We start from the raw sequence: 20,354 nt of genomic DNA, 5'->3' as shown, positions 1-20,354 counted from the left end.
ATTGATTTGGCTCCTTTTAAGAACAGTGAAACCATGGATCCAAATAAAATAATAGTACAAAAATGTTGGTTTCAAACACTAAACTAAACATTGTGCCATCATTGTTTGAAAAATTTTCACCCATAAACAAATTAAATATACACAAAATCTTTAAATATTTGCTTAGACATTCCTAAAAGGCAATGTTAAGGAGGCTTTGGGTTTTCAAATTTAGAAGAATAATGTAATGGTATATACACAATAAATACAAAAAATCTGTTGTATTACACATATATAAGTATGTGCTTGTTTGTTTGTTCAATATCCCCATTAGCCATCAAGTGGCCCTAGAGAAACGCGTGGTTCTTTGAGGCACAGATTTATTTATTCTCCACACTCCCTCGTTTACTTTTGTGGTTATTCAATCTGCGCAGGCGCGTGATTTGGTGGAGGAAGGAGGGAGCAGGAAAAAGGCGTCACTTCCGGCTGTAGCTCCTGACGTGTCCAAAACAGTTATTGCACCGGCGTGTGGTGCGGTGTCGTGGGATATTTATTATTCGTTTTCTTATTTTATCTGGTAAGTTTTGACCGGTATTCTAGGGCAGCTGCGTGCGGGAACCGTTATCTACGGCGGGTTTTTCAAACGTTGTCTCCTCTTGTCTGTGTGTTTTTAATCCAGAAACGTGGTGTCAAGATGCTGGATTTCTTCACCATCTTCAGCAAAGGGGGGATAGTGTTGTGGTGTTTTCAGGGTGCCGGGGTCAAAGAGTCTTTCACGGGGCCGGTCAACGCGTTGATCCGCTCGGTGATCCTCCAGGTGAGTGGCCCGTCAGGTTATTCCCGTCAGAGGTACTCATTTTGGTTTATTTAGTCTCTGAAAGCTAATGCTAGGCTAGCGCTAGCTAGCTTATTGCGTAACGCTAGTAAACAAAACCACTAATTTTGGGTGAGGGCGGATTGCCAAACTGTTGGAGTTGTTGTATTGTCTGCCAGAGTGACTGAACGTGTTCGGTTGTGGTTGACGCGTGTTTTCATGATGTTTGAAGGAGCGAAGTGGGAGCAACTCCTTCACTCATGAGAGGCAAAGTCTGAAATACAAGCTGGACAATGAATTTGAGTTGATCTTTGTGGTAAGTATCGGATTCAAACAGGAACATGCTGAGAAATGCGGCCAAACGCAGGTGTTGTACAGTCATGAATGAACCAACAATCTGTGTTTATTTTCTCTCTCCAGGTGGGTTTTCAAAATATCCTCACGCTGACTTATGTGGACAAGTTTATAGATGATGTTCAGCTTCGTTTTCGGGATCGCTACAAGAATGAGCTGGTGCAGAAGGGAGCTCTGATGCTTCTCAACAACAGCTTTGAGTTTGAGGACGACTTCCAGAGGATTTTAAGGTAAAGATAAATGTCTGGTGGGTCAAGTTCAGCTGTTTCATTCCCTGGCTGATACTTGGCGGATGTTCGCCGCAGATTCTCAGAAATCCTGCAATCACGTGACCTGGATGAATAAGAAACTGCACAGGGATGGATATTAATGTTCCACACGTCCACTTGTAGATTTAAACCAGCTATAAGTTGGTTTTTGTCGCTGGTGGAACTGTAGTTCTCAGGAGGGCTGTAAAGACTCAGTTCAATAACGATTCAAGTCATCATAATTTGTGGTTGTTGATCCGAATAATAGTCGATTATGGTTCATTTTGAATGATGCGATTCACTGACCTAAAAAGGATCTAGAACATCTTTATCTTCATCCAGTGTGACTCAGAGAGAAATACCTGCTACTGAAGAGTAAAAGGGAAGTTTTCCATATTCCTTGGATTTCTTATGATAATCAATTGTAAATTAAATATGCGTACAAACAGACAAGTAAACAAATGGTAAATGGCGTGTACTTTTATAGCGCTGTTTTACCTACAAGGCCCAAAGTGCTTTATAGTCACTCACACATTCACACACTGGTGGCGGCTGATCATGGGTCGACCGCCCTACCGGCGTGGACATAGAACAGGACCAAGAATAAATGTCCAATCCGTTCACGTTTTAGTTTCCTAAAGTTCCGCCCACTGTTGTTTTTCCACATCCAAAGAATCCAAAGGGAGCATTAGTAGAACATTCTAAATTGTAAATGGCGTTTACTTGTCTACGACACATGTGGGCAAGGCGGGAATCGAACCCGTTGTCCGCCCCTACCGCTGCACCACGACCGCCTACATCCCGTATGGTCACATGACTTTGTTGAACTCATAGTGTTTCCACGCATTGGACTGGAGTGATGGAAGTAACTTTTCTGCTCTAAAAAGCACGTTGGAATAGAAAGAAACCCGAACTTACCACATTTTTAATTTCCAATCTTTTTTTCTTTTTTTTTTAAAGACAACAGTGCACATTTTGTGTCTTTGTTGTCCATCTTTTCACATTTCATGTTCAACTTGTTTCAGAATGGCGTCATCGTATCTACCAGCTGTTGTGTTGCTTCCACAGAAAAGTCCACAAATGCTCACATCTTTCTTTTCCCTGTGCCACTTCCCTTTCATCCATTATGTTTCCAAAACACCGGAGTCCAGGAAAATATTTTAAAGTCAAACGCACCACAGAGTAGATGTAATCTCAAATGTATGTAGAAAGGGGAGCTTTTATCTCAAAGAATCTGCTCTGATTAACTAGTTTGAGTCTTGGAGGAATCTTTTTATGATATACTTTAACATAATGATCACAGATGCCCCAATATCTCCTTTTGCACTTCTTTACACGAGGCAACATTTCCATCAGCCTGTAGCGTTTAGAACAGGAATCCTCCGGTCAAACTTACTTTTCCTTCGGCAGCCATTGTTGCAATTCAAGGAGCATTTTAAAACCGTCCTGTCTCAATAAAAGCTCAGAAGGATGGATCCCGCTGGGATCTTCTACTGAACTTTCCTCAACTCTTCACCACAAGGGAGGCGGAGGAGACCAGCAGGACTCGGAGCACCACCTACATGCGGGCCTTTCAGGAGTCTGAGAAATCCAAAAAAACTGTGAAGTCCATGATTGAGACGAAAGGTGGAGACAAAGGCAAGGAGCAGGGCGGCAAGAAGAGTAAAAGTTCCAAAAAAGAGCGTAAGTTTCACTTCATAGTACTGGCTTTTTTCTTCTTTCTTTTCTTCTAACACACCCTTTTTTCTCTCTTTTGAATCCAGCTCCTGCCCCCGAGCCAGCCAAAGTGGAGAAACCTTCCCCCCCGGCCCAAAAGGCGGTTCAGAACGGGAACCAGGGTTTGACACCGGAGGAGATCATACAGAAGAAGAGGGAGGAATTCATCCGCAAACACACAGCAGGACCTACTGAAAAACCCAGGTGATGACACAACCCCCCCCTCATTTCCACCAGCCTCCCGCATAGTTTGACTATTTAGACATTTCCATTCTGAGCACACGCCTCAGCTTCATTTCATTTTGGATCCGGTCCTTTAGGGGATTCATGCTTGTACCTTTAGATTTGCTTGTTTCTGTTTTTTTAACATGAGTTTGTCTTGTACTTTTATAAAATGAATAGTAAATTCTTCAAAGCAGGTGAGAGCTCTAACCATCAACATTTCAGCAGCAACACTTATAAAGGTTCAGCAGGAGCTTCCCCTTTAGATGAAAAGTCTCATTTATCATTCCTTTCAACATGAGCTTTTATTGCCTTCTAAAAAGAAAACAGCACATTCACACGCCACTCTGTCCTTTTGCTGCTTTTTCTCTGTTATTTCCTGTTTAGAAATTACTTTTAACTTATTTCAATCCATGTGAACATAATAAGCAGGTTTTTTTTCTGAATCCTTTCACTTTTTGCCATTATTTAGTTCTTTTCTGGACAATTTTCTATAAATCATTTTATTCTGGCAGCATATGCATTTAAAATCACTGTTAATGCATTAATAAGCTTTAAAAAAAACAAATTTAAATCTTGATCTATATGTAACTTTCTCACGTGACTTCATAATTATAGTTAAATAAATGGAATTGTTTTTCAAACGGAGAAAATGAGGTCAAAAAGAGCAAAAAAAAAAAAGAAGACAGTCAAAACACACAAGATAAAGCTGAAAAATATCGAGAGATAAGACTGAACATACAGCAGCTGTACGACGACGTGCTGACAGATGGGCTTTCAGCATGAATATGTAAAGTGACGTCAATGTGTTAAGGATACGAGGAGGGAGGGCGTTCCAGAGTTTAGGCTCCGCCCCCCCCAACCGCGCTGAGAAAGAGGCGACTGTAGAACGGACGGAGGAAGATCTCGGGAATTTGATACAAGATAACTCGATACAGCATTTGGGGGAGCATTGTGGCTGCTGTACGCCACGTCAGAGGAGCGATGACACCAGCAGCGCCGACAACAGACGCTGAAATGACATCACCAGAACCTCTGTTACCTAATGTCAGCCGTGTCCCCTGTAGCCAGCGGGCACACGGTCCCACCGCCTCGTAAAGGTGGGCTGAACCCCCCAAAGCCAAAAGTCTGACTTGAAACTGTACATTGAGGGGGAAGAGGGAGAGAAACGGAAAACAAACAAGTGAAGATACAAAACAGCAGCTGTTCCAAATCCATGGTTTTTCATTTGCCAACAGGTTTAGGTGTTTTCCTTCCTTTTCAAGTCTTCAGTATTTCCTCACATTTATTTATTTATTTTAAATGTTCCGTCATTTTTTTCATGTTTACAATGAATACTTTCAAGTTTAAAACAGTTTTAAGTTTTGAATTTTAACATCTATTTTTTGAAAAACTCTGATCCCGATAGTCGGGTTTCTGAAGGACAGACGTTGCAACGGGAGGGAATTATAACGGTCATGGCAGAAGGTCACATGGGGTCACGTGTGGACCAGGGACTGGATATGAGGACTGGACTGAGTGTGATGTCATCTTCCAGCTTCAACCAAATGAGGTCAATTCAGGCCCCCTTTTTTCACAATGCAGCCGTCGCCGTGTTGGAACCAGAAATCGTCAGTAAGCAGTCATTGGTTCCGAGTCGGTCTGAGTCATCGTTTCTATGGCAACCACTCTCACCAATCAGGAGTGAGCTCGTTGGATGTCCACCTCACTTGAAAATCTGTCTTTTAAAATGCTTCAAATGGGGGCCAGAAGGCACCACATATTTTTATTGAGGCATTTGATGTGTCATTAAATAAAGATTTACCAAGAACATGTAAACAAAATGGAATTGGAACAAGAATGGTTATACTGACTGACTAACAGCTGTTTATTTCTCTATAGAAATGGGATTTTGGCTTCTTGGAACCAGCAGGTACTTCCTGTTTGGACGCCAGGGGGGCGGGGTCACTCAGCCCAGTCCCCTTATACAGTCCATTGCATGGACCAATACTCATGCAGGATGGGGATGTGAAAGAGTTGATTGAAGTTGCATAGATGGGAATAGCGCCCAGAATGAACAGAGTTGGGATCTGGATGAGGAAAATGACTTGAGGAGAGATTCTGGCTATTTTAGGAGGGTGTTCCAACAGAAAAGGCTCGATGGTCGGAGCGGTAGATGGTGAGAAAAGCAGAACTTTCATGGAGGAGGACAAAGATGCTGAATTAACTGCATGAGGTCATCAGTTATTTAAAAAGGAGAAGAAGTTTCAGTTCTCCGTCTGTTCATGCATGCAGGAAACGCCGTTTCCGTCGTTACTGACTGCAGCTCTTCCTCTGTCCTTTTATGACGTCCACAGTAAGTCCCCAAAGCCTCAGAAGCCGAGGGGGAAAACCAAACGGGTTTGGGACAACGGCGGCACAAACACTAAGGAGCTGGACTACAGCGCCAAGAACGGAGATTCTCCTGGGGTTAACGACAAGGACCTGGATGCACACAATGACCTGGTGGGACCTCGCTTCACCTCCACAGAACAGGTAGCTCCTTTACTGTTCCAAAAGAACCGTTGTGTTTGTTATTCCAGGGAATTCAGCAAAGTTCCATGAAGGGAGACCTGCTTCCTGTGGACTATGAGTCCAGCGAGGAAGAAGAGGTGGAGGAGGTAGTGGTCAACGAAGCAAGCAAACCAAGGTATTCCCAGTCTTTGATTGTCTATGTATGCCAGGTTTCAGCTTTTATGCTAACAAGCATCCGGTTTGTCTGCCCCTCCCCCCCAGCTCCAAAAAGGGCGGCGGCTTTGGGGGAATGTTTGGGATGCTGAAGGGCTTGGTGGGCTCCAAGAGTTTGTCTCAGGAGGACATGGAGCCGGTGCTGGAGAAGATGAAGGAGCATCTCATCGGTGCGTTTTCCTCTCACGGCGCCAGCTCTGCCCGGCGTGGAGGCGGACACACACACACACACACACACACACACACACACACACACACCCACCCCCACCCACACACACACAGGTGTCAATAAAGTCGTTTTGCTTTTGTGACTTCACAGCAAAGAATGTCGCGGCCGAAATTGCCTCCCAGCTGTGCGACTCTGTTGCCAAGAAACTGGAGGGCAAAGTGATGGGCACGTTCACCAGTGAGTTCCCACTGCAGGTTTCTGTTCATTTTCCTCAACATCAAGTGTCATTTCACACTTTTTTAAATTCAAATGTAAATATTCAGGACAAATTGAAGGATGTTTTGACTTTTAGTGTAAGGTAAGACCATTCTATTATACCTCTACCTGTTTATGAACTCCAGCTACATAGCCAGCTTTAACAGCTTTTTCCCATTTATTATATTTTCAACTTTTTATTTTGGGATTGATTAAAAATTGCTAATCCTAATTTTTACATCGAAACTTAAAAAAACAAAAACATTTCTTGGGTTTTTGAGGGTTTCTGCTTCACAGAAAGAATCATTGACATCAACTTAAACATTTTCCTTAGATTGTGACAAACACAGATGCATCTTCTGTAGTCCTTTGCTTATTGTGTTTAGGAGTTATGTCCTAAAAACTAGAATCCTAGAGGATTTCAGGCTGGAAAACTCTGACGGGAACATTTTCACACGTTTCTCTCTCGTTGAAACTCTGAAAGCTCAAACCTTCAGAGTCCAGGATGACGGAATGAAACCAAAGGTGTGATGGCAGTGGAAGGTTGTTGTAGATCTGGTGAAGACATTCTGTACAGTTCCTGTGATTAACAAGGCAACAGCCAATCAGGACGGAGAACACAGTGCACTGTTAAAGAAAACAAACATTTGATTAAAAAGTTCTGCAATATAGTAAGAGGAACCCTGTAATGATTGATCTGTAATCACCTAATTAAAGTGTGTGTGTGTGTGTGTGTGTGTAGCGGTGGCCTCAACGGTGAAGCAGGCCCTGCAGGACTCGCTGGTGCAGATCCTGCAGCCCAAGCGGCGAGTGGACATTTTGAGAGACGTGATGGAGGCGCAGAGCCAGCGCCGGCCTTTTGTCATCACTTTTTGTGGAGTCAACGGAGTGGGAAAGTCCACCAACCTGGCAAAGGTGGGTTTGGACTCGACGCATGATGGGCGGCACGTCAAGGCTCTAGGTTCCCAACCTTTTCTAACGCCACGGACCGGTATGACGTCACACACAGTTTTTACGGACCGGTCTTGAGATTGTAGACTGATGATAATTGTCGCTACGCTACGATGAAGGAGGAACAAAGTCATGACAAGACGAACCCTGAGCTTTTATTTTGACATGCATAACATTGTACATCGCACAGGTCTCATCATCCTCTCCCCTTCTCACACTCATGGTGCAACAAAGAAGTGCTGTCTATTAAATGTAGCTTTCTTTTTTTGGGGAGTCAAAGGCTGCTCTTCTGTCTCCTGGCTGGGCCTTTTTCCCCTTGGCAAAGAAACTTTCCAAAGTCGTTTGTTTTTTATTCATTTTGCCAGCTCCTGGGTTTTATTTTGGCGGTAACCTGTCATGTGACTGAAAAGAGCACCTTGGCCAGCGTCAAGAGTAACATAGGCTACGTTCACACTGCAGGGCTTAATGCTCAATTCGGATTTTTTGAAAAAATCCGAATTGTTTGCTAGACCGTTCACATTTCGAAGTAAATCCGAACTTTTGTGGTCTCCAGTGTGACCGTGACACGACCCAAAACTGACCCGCATGCGCTGAAGAGTACTCAACGGTGAACGACGTCACTCGTTGTTTGCGGAGCCAACGTGAACAATGGATGTCAACAGTGGAGATCTTTTGCAAATCGTTTGTACCCACTGTAGTAGAATGAGGATGTGTTTGGGCCGCGCGCGCAGTACAGACAGAGGAGCGCGTGCAGCGGTGGAGAATGGGGGTGGGGGGGCAGTGTGGGCGCGCCTTCATGTTGTGTGTTACGGAGGAAGGAGAACGGTAATAGAAGGTTGCCCCCAGAATAAATGCTATTGATTCTTTATTAACCCGCTCTAGAGAATCCTGGAGAATCTAAGGATCAGAACAGGGAGGAGGAGGAGGATCCGCCTTGGGTCCCCCGCGCTTCTGACCACGGTCGGAAAGGGGAGAAAAAAAAAAAAAAGTCATTGCGGGAAATGTTCAACACCACGCTCGGCCATTAAGCTGGAATTTTTTTCAAAAATCGCCCGGTTGCGATAAAAGCCCTGGAGTTTGGCCTGAATAGAGCTGTCACATCGCTTCCCTTCCACTGACTGGTCTCAGCAGCATCGTCTGCCATGGTTGTTTATGTTCTCGTTCCCGCCTACTTCAACGCAGAATGATGACGTTTGTTGCGTATCGATGACGTACGGTTCGGAATCAAGCCGCCTGGCCGGTCAGACGGCGGTTGCAATTGAAAAGATCGGATACGTTTCGGAATCAGGACGGCAAACCCAAGTAGCCTGGGTCGCAATTGAAAAGATCGGATCTGTGTCGTTCAGACTGTCATGAAAAGATCGGAATTGGGTCGCATAGGGGCAAAAAAATCGGAATTGGGTCGTTTCAGCCTGGAGTGTGAACGTAGCCATAGACGGATGGAACAGAGAATCGGGCAATTTTTCAAAATAAAACATCTTTCAGATTCCAAAATAAATAAAACTGAAGTTATGTAAGTTATTTTTTCTGTCTGTGCGGCCCGGTACCAAACGACCGGGCCGCAGTGGTTGGGGACCACTGATCTAGGGTGCGAACTGTGACTCTGTGACGTTTCTGTCCCGCTTCAGATTTCCTACTGGCTGATCGAGAACGGTTTCACCGTGCTGATCGCCGCCTGCGACACCTTTCGTGCGGGGGCGGTGGAGCAGCTGCGCACTCATCAGCGCCGCCTGAACGCTCTGCACCCGCCGGAGAAGCACGGAGGACAGCCCGTCGTTCAGCTGTACGAGAAGGGCTACGGGAAGGATGCAGCCGGGATCGCCATGGAGGCCATCGCTTACGGTAAAGCCCCTCCCCCCCGAGGGACCCGCTCGAACGCACGCCGACTCTGCATCCACTGCTTCCCTGGTTGCACGCCAACGAGCTGCGTTTGGTTCCTTTAGCTCGCAACCAGGCGTTTGACGTGGTGCTGGTGGACACTGCGGGGAGGATGCAGGACAACGCCCCCCTGATGACGGCCCTGGCCAAACTCATCGCAGTCAACATGCCTGACCTGGTGCTGTTTGTGGGGGAGGCTCTGGTGGGCAATGAAGCAGTTGACCAGCTGGTAAGAGAATCATAGGAGCTCACAATCACCTGACCGGATGACCTCATGCCACCAAAACAGATCTACCGTCTGAAGCCGGGACCTAAATCTCTGTTTCCCCTTTATTTTCACTGAAAAGACTTCTAGCTCATCTGGAATCATTTTCCGCAGCACACAGACTCATGCTGCGCTCACACACTAGACTTAAATTCATACAAAAAACAGAAAGTTCAAGCCTCATAAATGAACCGTTTCTGTTCACTCCGCCATGCCGTGACCTTTCTCATGATGTCATACAGGCGGTGTCTGTGCTTCAGGCTGGACGTGTGGCTTCAGGAAAAGCCGGAATCCGTCTCCTGACTGTTCTCTGCATGTTTTCCTTCTTGTCAGTGGAATGTTTTGGAGTAAATTTTGATCCGGCTGGATTTCCGATGTCCTCTTCCAGAGGAATCTGCTCACAGGTGGAGGCGTGTCTCACAGTATTTGAACCGCTCGCCTTCTGCAAGGCCGGCGGGCGGGACTTTGACAGTGAACCGCAGAGTTTCCGCAGTTTTTAGAAGACGCTGGTGCTCGGTGTTCTAGAAAAATCTTCTCTTCCCGTCCCTAAATAAACTGATCGATTTCCTCGTTATTGAATGTCTAACAGCTGACAGACGCTCCGCCCCGCCTCTAACAGCTTAATCATCATTTATGTTCAGAAGATGATCAGAGTGGGTCTTTAACTTTCATATTAACCGTTAAACGTTGGTTTCAGACCAGCAGCCCTCGTTACTCCGCTTTAGCTCCATTTAGAGGACGACAAATTCTGCAGCTGCTGCATTATGGGGTCTAGTTAAAGCCATGTTTAAAGGTCCGACGTGTGTTTCTGATTAGGCTGATGAGTTTAGTCCTGTCTGAGGAATTTCAGATTGGAACAACACAAAGTTGTTGTTAGTCTAAAATATGAACATTTGATCATTTTTTTCATACCATTATTTTGGTTGTAGTAACTTTAACTGAAGCTCTTTTTCTTGTATGTTAGAAGGTCTTCAGTGAGAGGAACGCTGTTTGACCACAGGCAGTTTAGATGCATTGAGAAGACTGAACTGTCCAGCAGAGGGCAGCATTGCTCCATCAGCCTCATGTTCACACAGTTGCAGGACTATCTTAACCGTGTTAAGCTGCAAAGACATTTCAAGTCTGTCCTGATGTTCTCTGACTGGTTTATCTCTGGCTCCTCGTCTCCACAGGTTAAGTTCAACCAGGCTTTAGCCGACCACTCCATGTCAGAAAAGCCTCGTCTGATTGATGGCATCGTGCTGACCAAGTTCGACACTATTGATGACAAGGTAAACCCCGTTCAGTGTGTGCGGCGTGTCCTCCGCTCATGATGTCGCGGGGGCTGGAAAGCTGACGGCTCCGGTGTTTGCCCTCGCAGGTCGGCGCCGCCATCTCCATGACTTACATCACAGGCCAGCCCATCGTGTTCGTGGGCACCGGGCAGACCTACAACGACCTGCGCAGCCTCAACGCCCGGGCCGTGGTCGGCGCTCTCATGAAGGCTTAAGAGCGGCGGCGCACTCTGCTGGCTCATTACCGCCGCTCCGAAGCCAGTCGTCCGTGTTAGTCTCCCGTCTTCTCCTCCTGTTCTACCTTTTCTCTGGTTAAAATCTGCCAAATCAAACCACACGGGATTGAATTCTGCCAGTACGGGACAGCTGATGGACACGTCCAGCTAATCCAGAGGAGCCTCTTCTTTTCATGGATACATAATTTGGGCCAAATGAAAAAAGAAAAAAACAAAGGAACCTCAGATGAGTCTGGGTGAAGTCTCATCCGTCTGTCTCTTACCGGCTCTCACAGTAAAGACTTTTCCTTTTTTGTCTGGGTTTGTTCCTCTTCATGCTGATGTGGTACAGACCTGAGCGACCGCAGTGCCTCATCGCCTTCACTCACATCCAATAAGAACATGGCAGCTCTGGTCACAAACCGCTGCGGTTGGGCATTTGGTTGGAAGATGCAGATAAGCTCTTCTTTTTATTTTTTAAGATGAGAACTGGAAAGGCTTCGTCTGCAGCTTCACGGAAGGCAGATGGATTTATTTCTGTTAGAAAAGACAGTATTTTTGTCCAAATATCCATAGATTTAGGATGTTTCTTTCATTTATTCAATTATAAGAATACAAGTCTAAGAAATCTATATATTCATGCCCCCTTTAAGTTGATTTAGTGCAATAAGAAAGACGAGAGTTGTACTGAAAATCTGACCTAATTTATGAGAATGTAAGCATTTCCTAATAAAGCTGCTAAATGCTGAGTCAAGTGGATGTTCGGTCACTGTCCCATCAGAAATAAGAGGACAGATGGGATACCAAAAGCTTTTATTTTGAAAATATAAATACCAGAAATGCACCACAAATATAAAAAAAGCTTTTCATTGGAGGAGTGGCAAGCTGGTGACATTGGACTTCCAGGAACATGAGCGGCTTTCTCAGCCTGCTGTCAGTTCAGAGCTACAGAACATGCAGCTGCTTTTAAAAGGAACGCCTGAGTCTGGCTCTACAAACTCTTTCTGCTTTAGAAGAACCAGAAAATAAAGCTACTTGTAAATCTGTTTAGAACAAACCGAAGTGTCGTAACATTCATGTTGTAGCACTGAAATGTGGCGGGGAGGTTTAGGAAGTCCTGCAGCTTCCTTTAGGAGACACAAGGAAGGTTTTTAGGCCTCCGTTCATTTCATGTGTGCAGAGGAATCCCCTCTAAACAGGAGAAGCAGAGAAGAAACGTCTGAAAACCAGGCAGCAGCAGTTCAGGTTTTACTAAGCTTTGGTTTCAGGGTCGTTTCTACAGACTTTGACGTTCTTCCACTCTAGCCTTGCAGCAGGTTTTTCTGAGAGTTGAAGCCGTTCTGCTGTTCCTCTGCGTTTTGGGACGGAGAGCCTGGGAGGAAGAGGACAAACAGTCAAACATGCAGAACTCTGACAACCCAGCAGAGGTGGGTTCTTTCATTTGAAGATGAATGAAAACAGAAAATCTAGCAAAACTAGGAAGAATTTTAAACATTGAGTCATTTCAATAAAGGCTTCATTGTAAAGCTAACATTTGTTGTTAACCCTTGTGTTATCTTAGATGACCCCCCCCTCACATTGACGTGTTCTCCCTACCATGACAAAGGTGGATAAAGGTGGAAAGATTTCATGTAATCCATGGACACCAGTGAAGATCACAAATCATTGAAGAAAAAAGGTTCAGAGCACTGTCTAGTGGGTCTAGATGACCCAACTCCCAATGTTAAAGTGCCTTGGATAGCACAAGGGTTACATGTTCATCCATGTGCAAAAAGCGTCTCATGGCAGCTTGAAGTATTTGACCAATCAGGTGCTGTTAGATGAGGCCTGCCTGCTGCGTAGACGTGGCTTGTTTGGACAATCGTTTCAGTGAAAATGGCGTTTTTTGGTGGTTTTTAACGTTGTTGCATTTCTCTCTTGATGGAGGACATTTATGAAATAATTATGGATTAAAATTACATTTCTGTGATGTCTTCATTCACAGCATGGTGAGTCAGGAGCAGGTAAAAAAGGCCGTTTGAAAAAGTTGTGATGCAGCAACTTAAATGGGCGGAGCAAAGCCTTGCTGCTCCGCCTCATTCCCAGTAAGCTAGTGGGAGGGAGTGTAAACAAAAGGGCTGATGGGATATAAGCGGAGGGTTACTTTTGCTGGAACACAACTCAGAGACTCAGAAACTAGGTCTTTAGATTTTGGCTGAAAACAGCATCATCGTAATGAAAAGACCACCAGAGATGATCGGGGGTGGGGCTTCAACTTATGTCAACTTTTCTTTCAATAAAACTGTTGGGGTGAAATGGAAACGATGCATTATTGTTCTCTGTTTTCGTCATGGTTACATTGATCATTAATGTTGGACACTGCATGTTTTGCTCCCATCATGCAGCCCGGTCAGGCTAAACTTTGCTCATTTGAATGAGCATTCAGATTGTGTCATGTAGATGTGTGTATGTCATATGGACATCGGCAGACTTCTGTGGACTGAAGCGATGTGCCGCTCTTTGGTGGTCCTCACCCCAGCCGTTGGTGGACACGTCTCGGTTGCAGATCTCGTTGGCCAGCCTCTCAAAGTACTCCGGCAGGTCAGCATACTCGTCTCCATAGGAGATGACCTTGATGCCCTTGTCCAGCATGTTGTCGCGCAGCTTCTTGAACTCCCCCACATCTTCCCGCCGCACCAGCATGAAGTGCTCCAGGTCCGACTTGTGCTTGACCGCCTCCAGGAACAGAGCCTGGAAGGTGGTGTCGTCCACCGTGCGCCCGCAGCCCAGGAACACGAAGGACTTGGTCTCGTACAGCTTTTGGATCTCGCGCTGTGGGGGACAGGCGTCATGGGTGACGATGGGAGCGGGAGGCGTTTGCGTGCAGAACCCCGTCGGCGCTCACCATGACTTCAGTGTTCCTCAGGACGTTCTGGTATCCCGCAGGGTGCAGGACGATCCCACTGGGGTTTGTGTAAACACCGTGAATGTGCAGAACACTCAGCCTCCGCTTTTCCTGAGCCCACTCCAACACCTAGACACACAAAAGCACACACGCCAGCTGAACACTCCACTGCACTGAAGCCGGTTCTGGCTGGACGGCGACTAGCGGATAATAGCTCTGATGGAGACGGGGCATAAATACCAGGACTGAGGGGCAGAGCGCCCGGCGGTTTCTCACAAATGGGATCTTTTCAGAAGGTAAGTCTTACATCAGAGGAGCACAGATTTAAACATGAGCAGCGTGTGAAAACTAACGACTGTTCAGGCTCTCCCCTCCAACATCAGAGTTTGACCTTTGGCCTTCACTCAGCTGTCTGACTAAGATAATGATAATAAGAAAAGGGCTTTTTCACAGACGGACAGGCATTCGTTGTCTCCATTAAAGACATTTTGATCTAGTTTAGACATAAAAAGACAACATTTTAAAACAACAAATGGGAAAAAGACACAAAAGCTCACATCAGCACATATTGTGGTGACCTTTGCATCTGCTTGGAGGATAAAGAGCTGACAGCGCGTGATGCAGCTGGGAGTATCGATCAATGCTCATTCATGCTGGCGCGCCTACCTTCTTCTCATCCGTCAGGTCCAGGGACTCCAGTTTGGTGTCCTGGTGGGCCGCGTAGATCTCCAGCAGGTTGTCGAAGTTGGTGGTGAGGACGAGCGCGCCGCTCTCCATCAGCTGCAGCACGGAGCGCAGCAGATGCTTTCCGGCGTGCTCCATCTTGCACTCCAGGTCGTCAAAGACCTCGTAGAGGCAGTCTTTGAAAAAGGTGGAGCGCACATTTCCCGTCCTCTGGACGCCATAGCGGGAGAAACAAATCCTTTCAGTTTACACTTCTTAGGTTAGTGCAAAAAGCCTCACAATGATCAACAAAACCTTTTCCTGACTACTCTGGACAGGAATTCAGACTCAAACATCCACGCCAGTCGTCTAGTGAGCTATTGTAAAAGCTTTTCCAGTGGTAGACATTGTTTCTGTTGAGCGTCATCCATAACAGAGCTCTCCGTTTCCTACCACCAGCCTACAGTTCCTCGCACCCCCATGCTAACTTTAGCGATGCAACAAAAATGGCGAGCAGTTCTGATCCAGATTCCAGTTCGGACGAGAAAAACAAACGTTCATGGATCTATTCGTCTATAAGTGGAGGCATCAGAATGGATCTTGAAGCCCGCCTAGCATGTTTCCTACGTTCTCCTGATTCACCACCATTTGAATAAAAAATGCTATTTTAAGCTTTCTTTTCTTCATACATGTCCGTCCAAGAAGAGGTGAAAACCAGCATTTGCATCAGAGCTGGTCTTTAACGAGGGTCTTAGGTCGGACAGGAAGTTATCCGTCAACCTCTGCAGGCCTGCTGCATCCAACACTCCATTACCCTTTGTGATCCTGTCCTCTGCTAACAGATTACAGGCTGCAGTTTAAATCTCATCCTCACCTGGCAGAGCGTGTCGTAAAGAAAAACAAACAGTAGCTAAGAATAGCAGGAGACAAAAAATGCAGTGACCAAGGTGATCCCCAATTCTAGCAAACGCTCTACTGTACTCCACAGATTACTGCTCTAATGGGCTCAGCGGCGGGAGGCCTTTCCACAGGAAGCTGATCGTTATTCACATCTCGTTTCTATGGCGATCACCTCGTCCTTGTCCGGTCTTAAGACTTATGTAACAGCTGATTTAAGAAGCCAAGAGAAACCCGGCCTTTACATTCTCCTTCTAAGCTTGAAAGTGTTTGTTTTTTTAAATCCGTCAAACTCCTGCTGGCTGTATTTATTTAGGCAGATCACTGTTAAAGTGATCTGCCTAAATAAATTGTTTTTTTAATAAAGAATAAAGAAATGCATTTAACTTCAGATTTCATCTTCATCACGTCAGAGTCGGACGACAGGAATCTTTCTCCGAGCCTCAGAGAGCAGAGATCGATCAGCAGAGATGTGACTTGCTGTTGCCAGGTTTGAAAACGTGACAGGATTTGTGTGCGTGTGTGTGTGTGTGCTGGGGGGTTGCAGTTTGGGTTTTCATGTCAGATTACTTTGACTGCACTTCATTTTACAGACGGCAGTAAGCCCGCTGAAGCAGAAATCCCTGAAAATGGGTTAAACTCTCCTCAGCAGAGCAGTTGCCGCTCTGGGGCGACACAGGAGACACAATTAGGGTAAAGTAGGGGGGATTTGGTAATTATTGCAGTGCAACACAACCCCCCTATTCTAGAAATCCACCTTAAAGCAGTTGATAACTAAGCAAGCATGTAGATTTTCTAAATGAAAGGGACCGAGTCCTCAGATTGACTGCTGTATCTTAATTACTGAATGGAAAACTCTGGGGTCAAGCAGCGGGGGTGCCCGTCCCCAGTCACTCTGTGTTTTTTTGTGTCTGTGGCCAGTGGGAGTGGGCTGGTGTCTGCACGACTGTGGACTGAAATAAACACGTCGGACAAAGCCATAAAAGCGCTGTTTGTTCCCTTTGTTATGACCGGCTGAGGGCTAAAACAAAGCCCGTTTTATCGATGTCAAAGGTGCGACGAGACATGACTAACACAGGAGGCAAATGGTATTAAGACTCCCATCTGCCAGCCCTGCCTGCTCCAGACCAAACTGGTTCTGCAGAGTGCTGCTGCTGTCATAAATTAATGCAAACAGACTCCACGTCCCACTCAGTCCGGCTGATTCGCAGCAGCGACGGAGAATTCCATCCAAATACTGATGGTTTATGCAGCAATGCAGCTGCTGTTGGGGGTCCACGTCTGCGGCTTTAACAGAGCTGCATCTGCACTCGGTGTTACGCTAAGCGCTCACAAATTCAGTTGACTTCAAGTTCTGCGTTTTTAGGCATGAGTTACGGAAGCGGCAGGAACCAGTTTTAAAAGAGGCACCTGATAGATGCAAGCAGAAGTGATGATGCTTCCTTTGCTGGAGCGTGCAGCTGCGACTGCATTTTAAACATGTCTGACTGCAGCTCTCAGCTTTTTATTCAGGTTATGGTCATTCTTTCTAGTTTGGCTCCAAACTAAACTTTTAAAGAGACACTGTGAGGAGTTTGGGTGTTTTTAACATGTTCATGTGGCATTTTTCTGATGATGGAGGACATGTAAAGCGTTAGAAATATATATGTGAGGTAGAAATGTGCTGGGTGGGTCAGTGGGAGCCTGCTCCCCTCCATTCTGATGCCTGCACTGGTAGATGAACAGATTCATGAACGGCTTTGTTTTCCTCGTCTCAGCTGCAATCAGGATCAGAACTGTACGGATGGATTGTTACAATATTGCTCGCCATTTTTGTTGCCCCGGTAATGTTAAGCTACGTACACACCAGGCATTTGATGTGCGTTCAAGAACGCCCATGGTGTTCACACTGGACAAGCAGGAAGGGGCTTCTTCCTTTTTCTCCTGTTTACTAGGGGTTTGTCCGTCACCAACAGTTGGAAAGGGATACGGGTTGGTGCGAAATGTCAAAGCGGTGCACATCTGGCAAATTGAGCAGGAAACAGAAACGGTTGGGTTCATTGCTCGCGTCCTTGCAATGGCGACTGTGGTTCACCGTCATGTCAGGAGAGTGGCCTTGGTTGATCTTTATCTGAGAAACAAACGCAGATGTCGTCAGGCTCGTCACCGGGTCTGAGTTGACGCTCGTCATCCAGGCGTCACAACCAAATCCCTGTCCCTGATTGGTCACAGTTCGACCTGGTTTAGCTGGAAACACGCGTTCAATGGCAGCGCATTTGTAGGTACGGGCGGTTGTAAAAGCGTGCGGGGCCACGCGGGAACGCAAGAGTTTTGCATGCAAAAAACCCCGAAAAGCGGGTTTACATAGACCTGATTGGAAGCGGACGCTTGAACACGTGTTGCTGTGGGCAGGGTGAACAGGGCGGGAGAGGCTGCAAACTAGTGGGAGAGACTGTAAACAGAGAGCTCTCAGTACCAGCAAGGGGAGCAGGCTGCCCCACGCCAACAGTGCCACCCACAAATCAGAGCCAAATAGTCTCTAGACAAAACAGCTGTTTTGTTTTTAGCTAATGGGTCTTCTAGTCTGGTTTTACAAAATACTCTTATATCCAAATCATATTTTACTTTTTATACTAAACAATGATGTATCTTTCCTCTGTTATACGACCATAAATTTGTACAATTTAAACATTTAGTCACTTCAGAGCAATATGTTTACTGGAAAACCCAACAGGAAAGTTTCAGTTGTTTTTCTCACTGAAATGAATCCCTGAATTTAAAGGATTTTCTGTGCAAATTGTAGATGAATATGCATTTACAGGGATTTTAATTTAGAAGACCAAATACCTGGTAGGGAAATAGCCAGCGTCTAACACATGGAGGGGTTTAGGAAGGAGGTGGGGGCAGAATCAAAGTGTCTCACCGGGGAAAGTTTCTGAATGAGGTCATGCGCCACATGCACCAAATTCTTGTCTTCTTGCATGTGCTTCTGGAATCTGCGGCTTTCCTCTTCCTCCAGCAGATCGAAGTCATTGGCGGCGTCGAGCAAGGCCTGGATGAGGCCCTTCCAGGAGCGGAGCGCTGGGACCTGGGGAGCCACCGCCGAGCTCACCCCCGTGCCGATCACCAGGACAAGCTCGGGGGCGCGCTTGGTCTTCAGGCTGGGGAGCAGCTTCCTGAGGAGCAGGCGGAGATAGAGCGACCCAGATTCCTCCCACAGTAAAACATCCCCCGAAAAAGCACAACTTTGGTCCAGTGAACACAGCTGGCGGCCTGGCGGCTGCACAGGTGCTTACCTGGGCTTCTTGGCATTTGAATCTGCATCCTGGGAATCAGCTGCAGGTCGCTTCTCGGTTTTCACTCCCACGGCGGAGGCCATTCAGCTCTGGGAGACAATGGAGAGCAGTTTGCATGTTAAACACCTCAGTCCGTCTGAGGGCCCACAAGCACCTGTCGGCTCTAGGAGGCCCAAAGCTCCAACCCTTTAATCTGACAGGAAGAAACAATCAATGTCTTCATCAAATCTAAAAGGAATTAAACGGTTACTAATAAATCAGCGGATGTATTCTGCTAAAACCACAAGTCTGCCATGAACATAAATAATGCAAAAGTTCAAAACAGCATTTATATGACCTTTAATTAAACTGAAAAGTCTCTTTTTGGAACCCACTTAGTTACTGGACCATTCCTGCTTGTGTGGCCATCAGAAACAGCAATACAAGTGTTTAAAGGTTACTTTCCCATCCACACGGTTAGTTACTCACCTGTAGACAGGTAACGGCCAGTGTTCAGGTCGTCTGGGCAGGATTTCCTCTTCGTGAAAGTGGAATTTTCTCTCCGTAAGAACGAAGAAGTTGGACCGCAGAGGCTTCAGTATTTTTATTTTATTTTGGATGATGTTGGAGCTACCTTTGAAGTGACCGTCAATGGGTCGCCGAAGACGGACCGACGAGGCTCCGCTCAGTCCCCGCGAGCTAGCGTTAAGCTAGCAAACTCCTTTTCTGTCCAAGACTCGGATGCAAACACTAGAAAGTAGTAGAATAAACCGCCTCAGGCCGTGGAAACACAGAGCAACAACACCAACTCGGTTATCAGTCAGTCGGTTCATCAATTTAAACCTGAAAAAACGTTATTTTCCCCGTGACACAGCCGCTTTGACAGTCTCTGCTGCGGCGGGTCACGCAGCCGCTCGCCACACTGACCGTCCGTCCGTCTGTCCGACTGGAAATGTGAAGTTTTCCAACCGTTGAAGTCGCCGCCTGCACGAGCGTGCGCCGGGTTTTGTGGTGATGCCTTCACGTACCGTACGAACAACTTCTGCATTCTACAGGTGCCATGGATTCAGATGGCTATCGCCTCTGATGCGGACATCAAATTATTCTGTTTTGTTTTTAAGGATCCCAAGCAAGATAAACCAAAACAATTTGGATCTAAAGTCATTCTTCTGGGCGAGCTGAGGGTTCAATGGTCTTGAAAGCAATGGAAAGCTGATAATTCATACAATAATCTACTGACATAAGAGCAGAAGCATTTGTGTTAAGAGATTTACAGGATGTACTTTAACGCAGCATCGGTAGGTCATGATGTGGTGATCCTCGTTACGTACAGCAGACTGCTGTCTACATCAGGTGAAAAGCACGCAGACAAGTATTTTCTTTAGATATACAGTTTTATAATTTCAACTATAATCATTTCAATATGTACACAATGAAATAAGATAGCAAACTATTTTCTGTGCAAATTATTGATCCACACATGAAGAAAAAAAGAGGGGATAAAGATAAATAACTTTTTTTTATCCCGAATCTCTGATCCAAACCGTTGAACAGCAAATTTGATTAATTTTAGAGCAACATTTACTTGGCTTTTTTTTTTTTTTAGCTTA

General features: G+C 45.9%; 2 protein-coding genes across 4 annotated transcripts; one reads left to right on the top strand and one right to left on the bottom strand.

Annotated features, from left to right (window-relative positions):
* The first annotated feature begins 429 nt into the window (after positions 1-429).
* srpra (SRP receptor alpha subunit) lies at positions 430-11,800 on the top strand. The gene is made up of 15 exons (XM_004075877.4): positions 430-556; positions 659-796; positions 1,026-1,109; positions 1,214-1,377; positions 2,918-3,078; positions 3,159-3,315; positions 5,670-5,817; positions 5,895-6,001; positions 6,088-6,209; positions 6,359-6,445; positions 7,206-7,378; positions 9,043-9,256; positions 9,358-9,521; positions 10,730-10,828; positions 10,918-11,800. The coding sequence occupies exons 2-15, from the start codon at positions 674-676 to the stop codon at positions 11,044-11,046; spliced, it is 1,932 nt and encodes a 643-aa protein (XP_004075925.1). The 5' UTR covers positions 430-556; positions 659-673; the 3' UTR covers positions 11,047-11,800.
* Positions 11,801-12,277: 477 nt separating this feature from the next.
* On the bottom strand, positions 12,278-19,789 carry fam118b (family with sequence similarity 118 member B). 3 transcript variants are annotated; one of them, XM_011482956.3, is made up of 9 exons: positions 19,672-19,789; positions 19,379-19,494; positions 19,234-19,282; positions 18,766-18,854; positions 18,393-18,645; positions 14,597-14,824; positions 13,931-14,059; positions 13,560-13,857; positions 12,278-12,418 (listed from the first exon to the last, which is right to left on the bottom strand). In XM_011482956.3, the coding sequence occupies exons 4-9, from the start codon at positions 18,846-18,848 to the stop codon at positions 12,348-12,350; spliced, it is 1,062 nt and encodes a 353-aa protein (XP_011481258.2). In that variant the 5' UTR covers positions 18,849-18,854; positions 19,234-19,282; positions 19,379-19,494; positions 19,672-19,789; the 3' UTR covers positions 12,278-12,347. The 3 variants fall into 3 exon arrangements, with proteins under 3 accessions (XP_011481258.2, XP_011481256.2, XP_023817770.1); XM_011482954.3 differs by having other exon boundaries at positions 19,588-19,769; XM_023962002.1 differs by having other exon boundaries at positions 19,234-19,494; positions 19,588-19,768.
* Between the last annotated feature and the right edge of the window lie 565 nt (positions 19,790-20,354).

The sequence above is a fragment of the Oryzias latipes genome, chromosome 13 (genome assembly GCF_002234675.1).
Source record: "Oryzias latipes chromosome 13, ASM223467v1".
Classification (NCBI taxonomy): Eukaryota; Metazoa; Chordata; class Actinopteri; order Beloniformes; family Adrianichthyidae; genus Oryzias; species Oryzias latipes.
The sequence above is the reverse complement of the archived record's forward strand: the minus strand, read 5'-3'. Positions and strand labels throughout refer to the sequence as shown.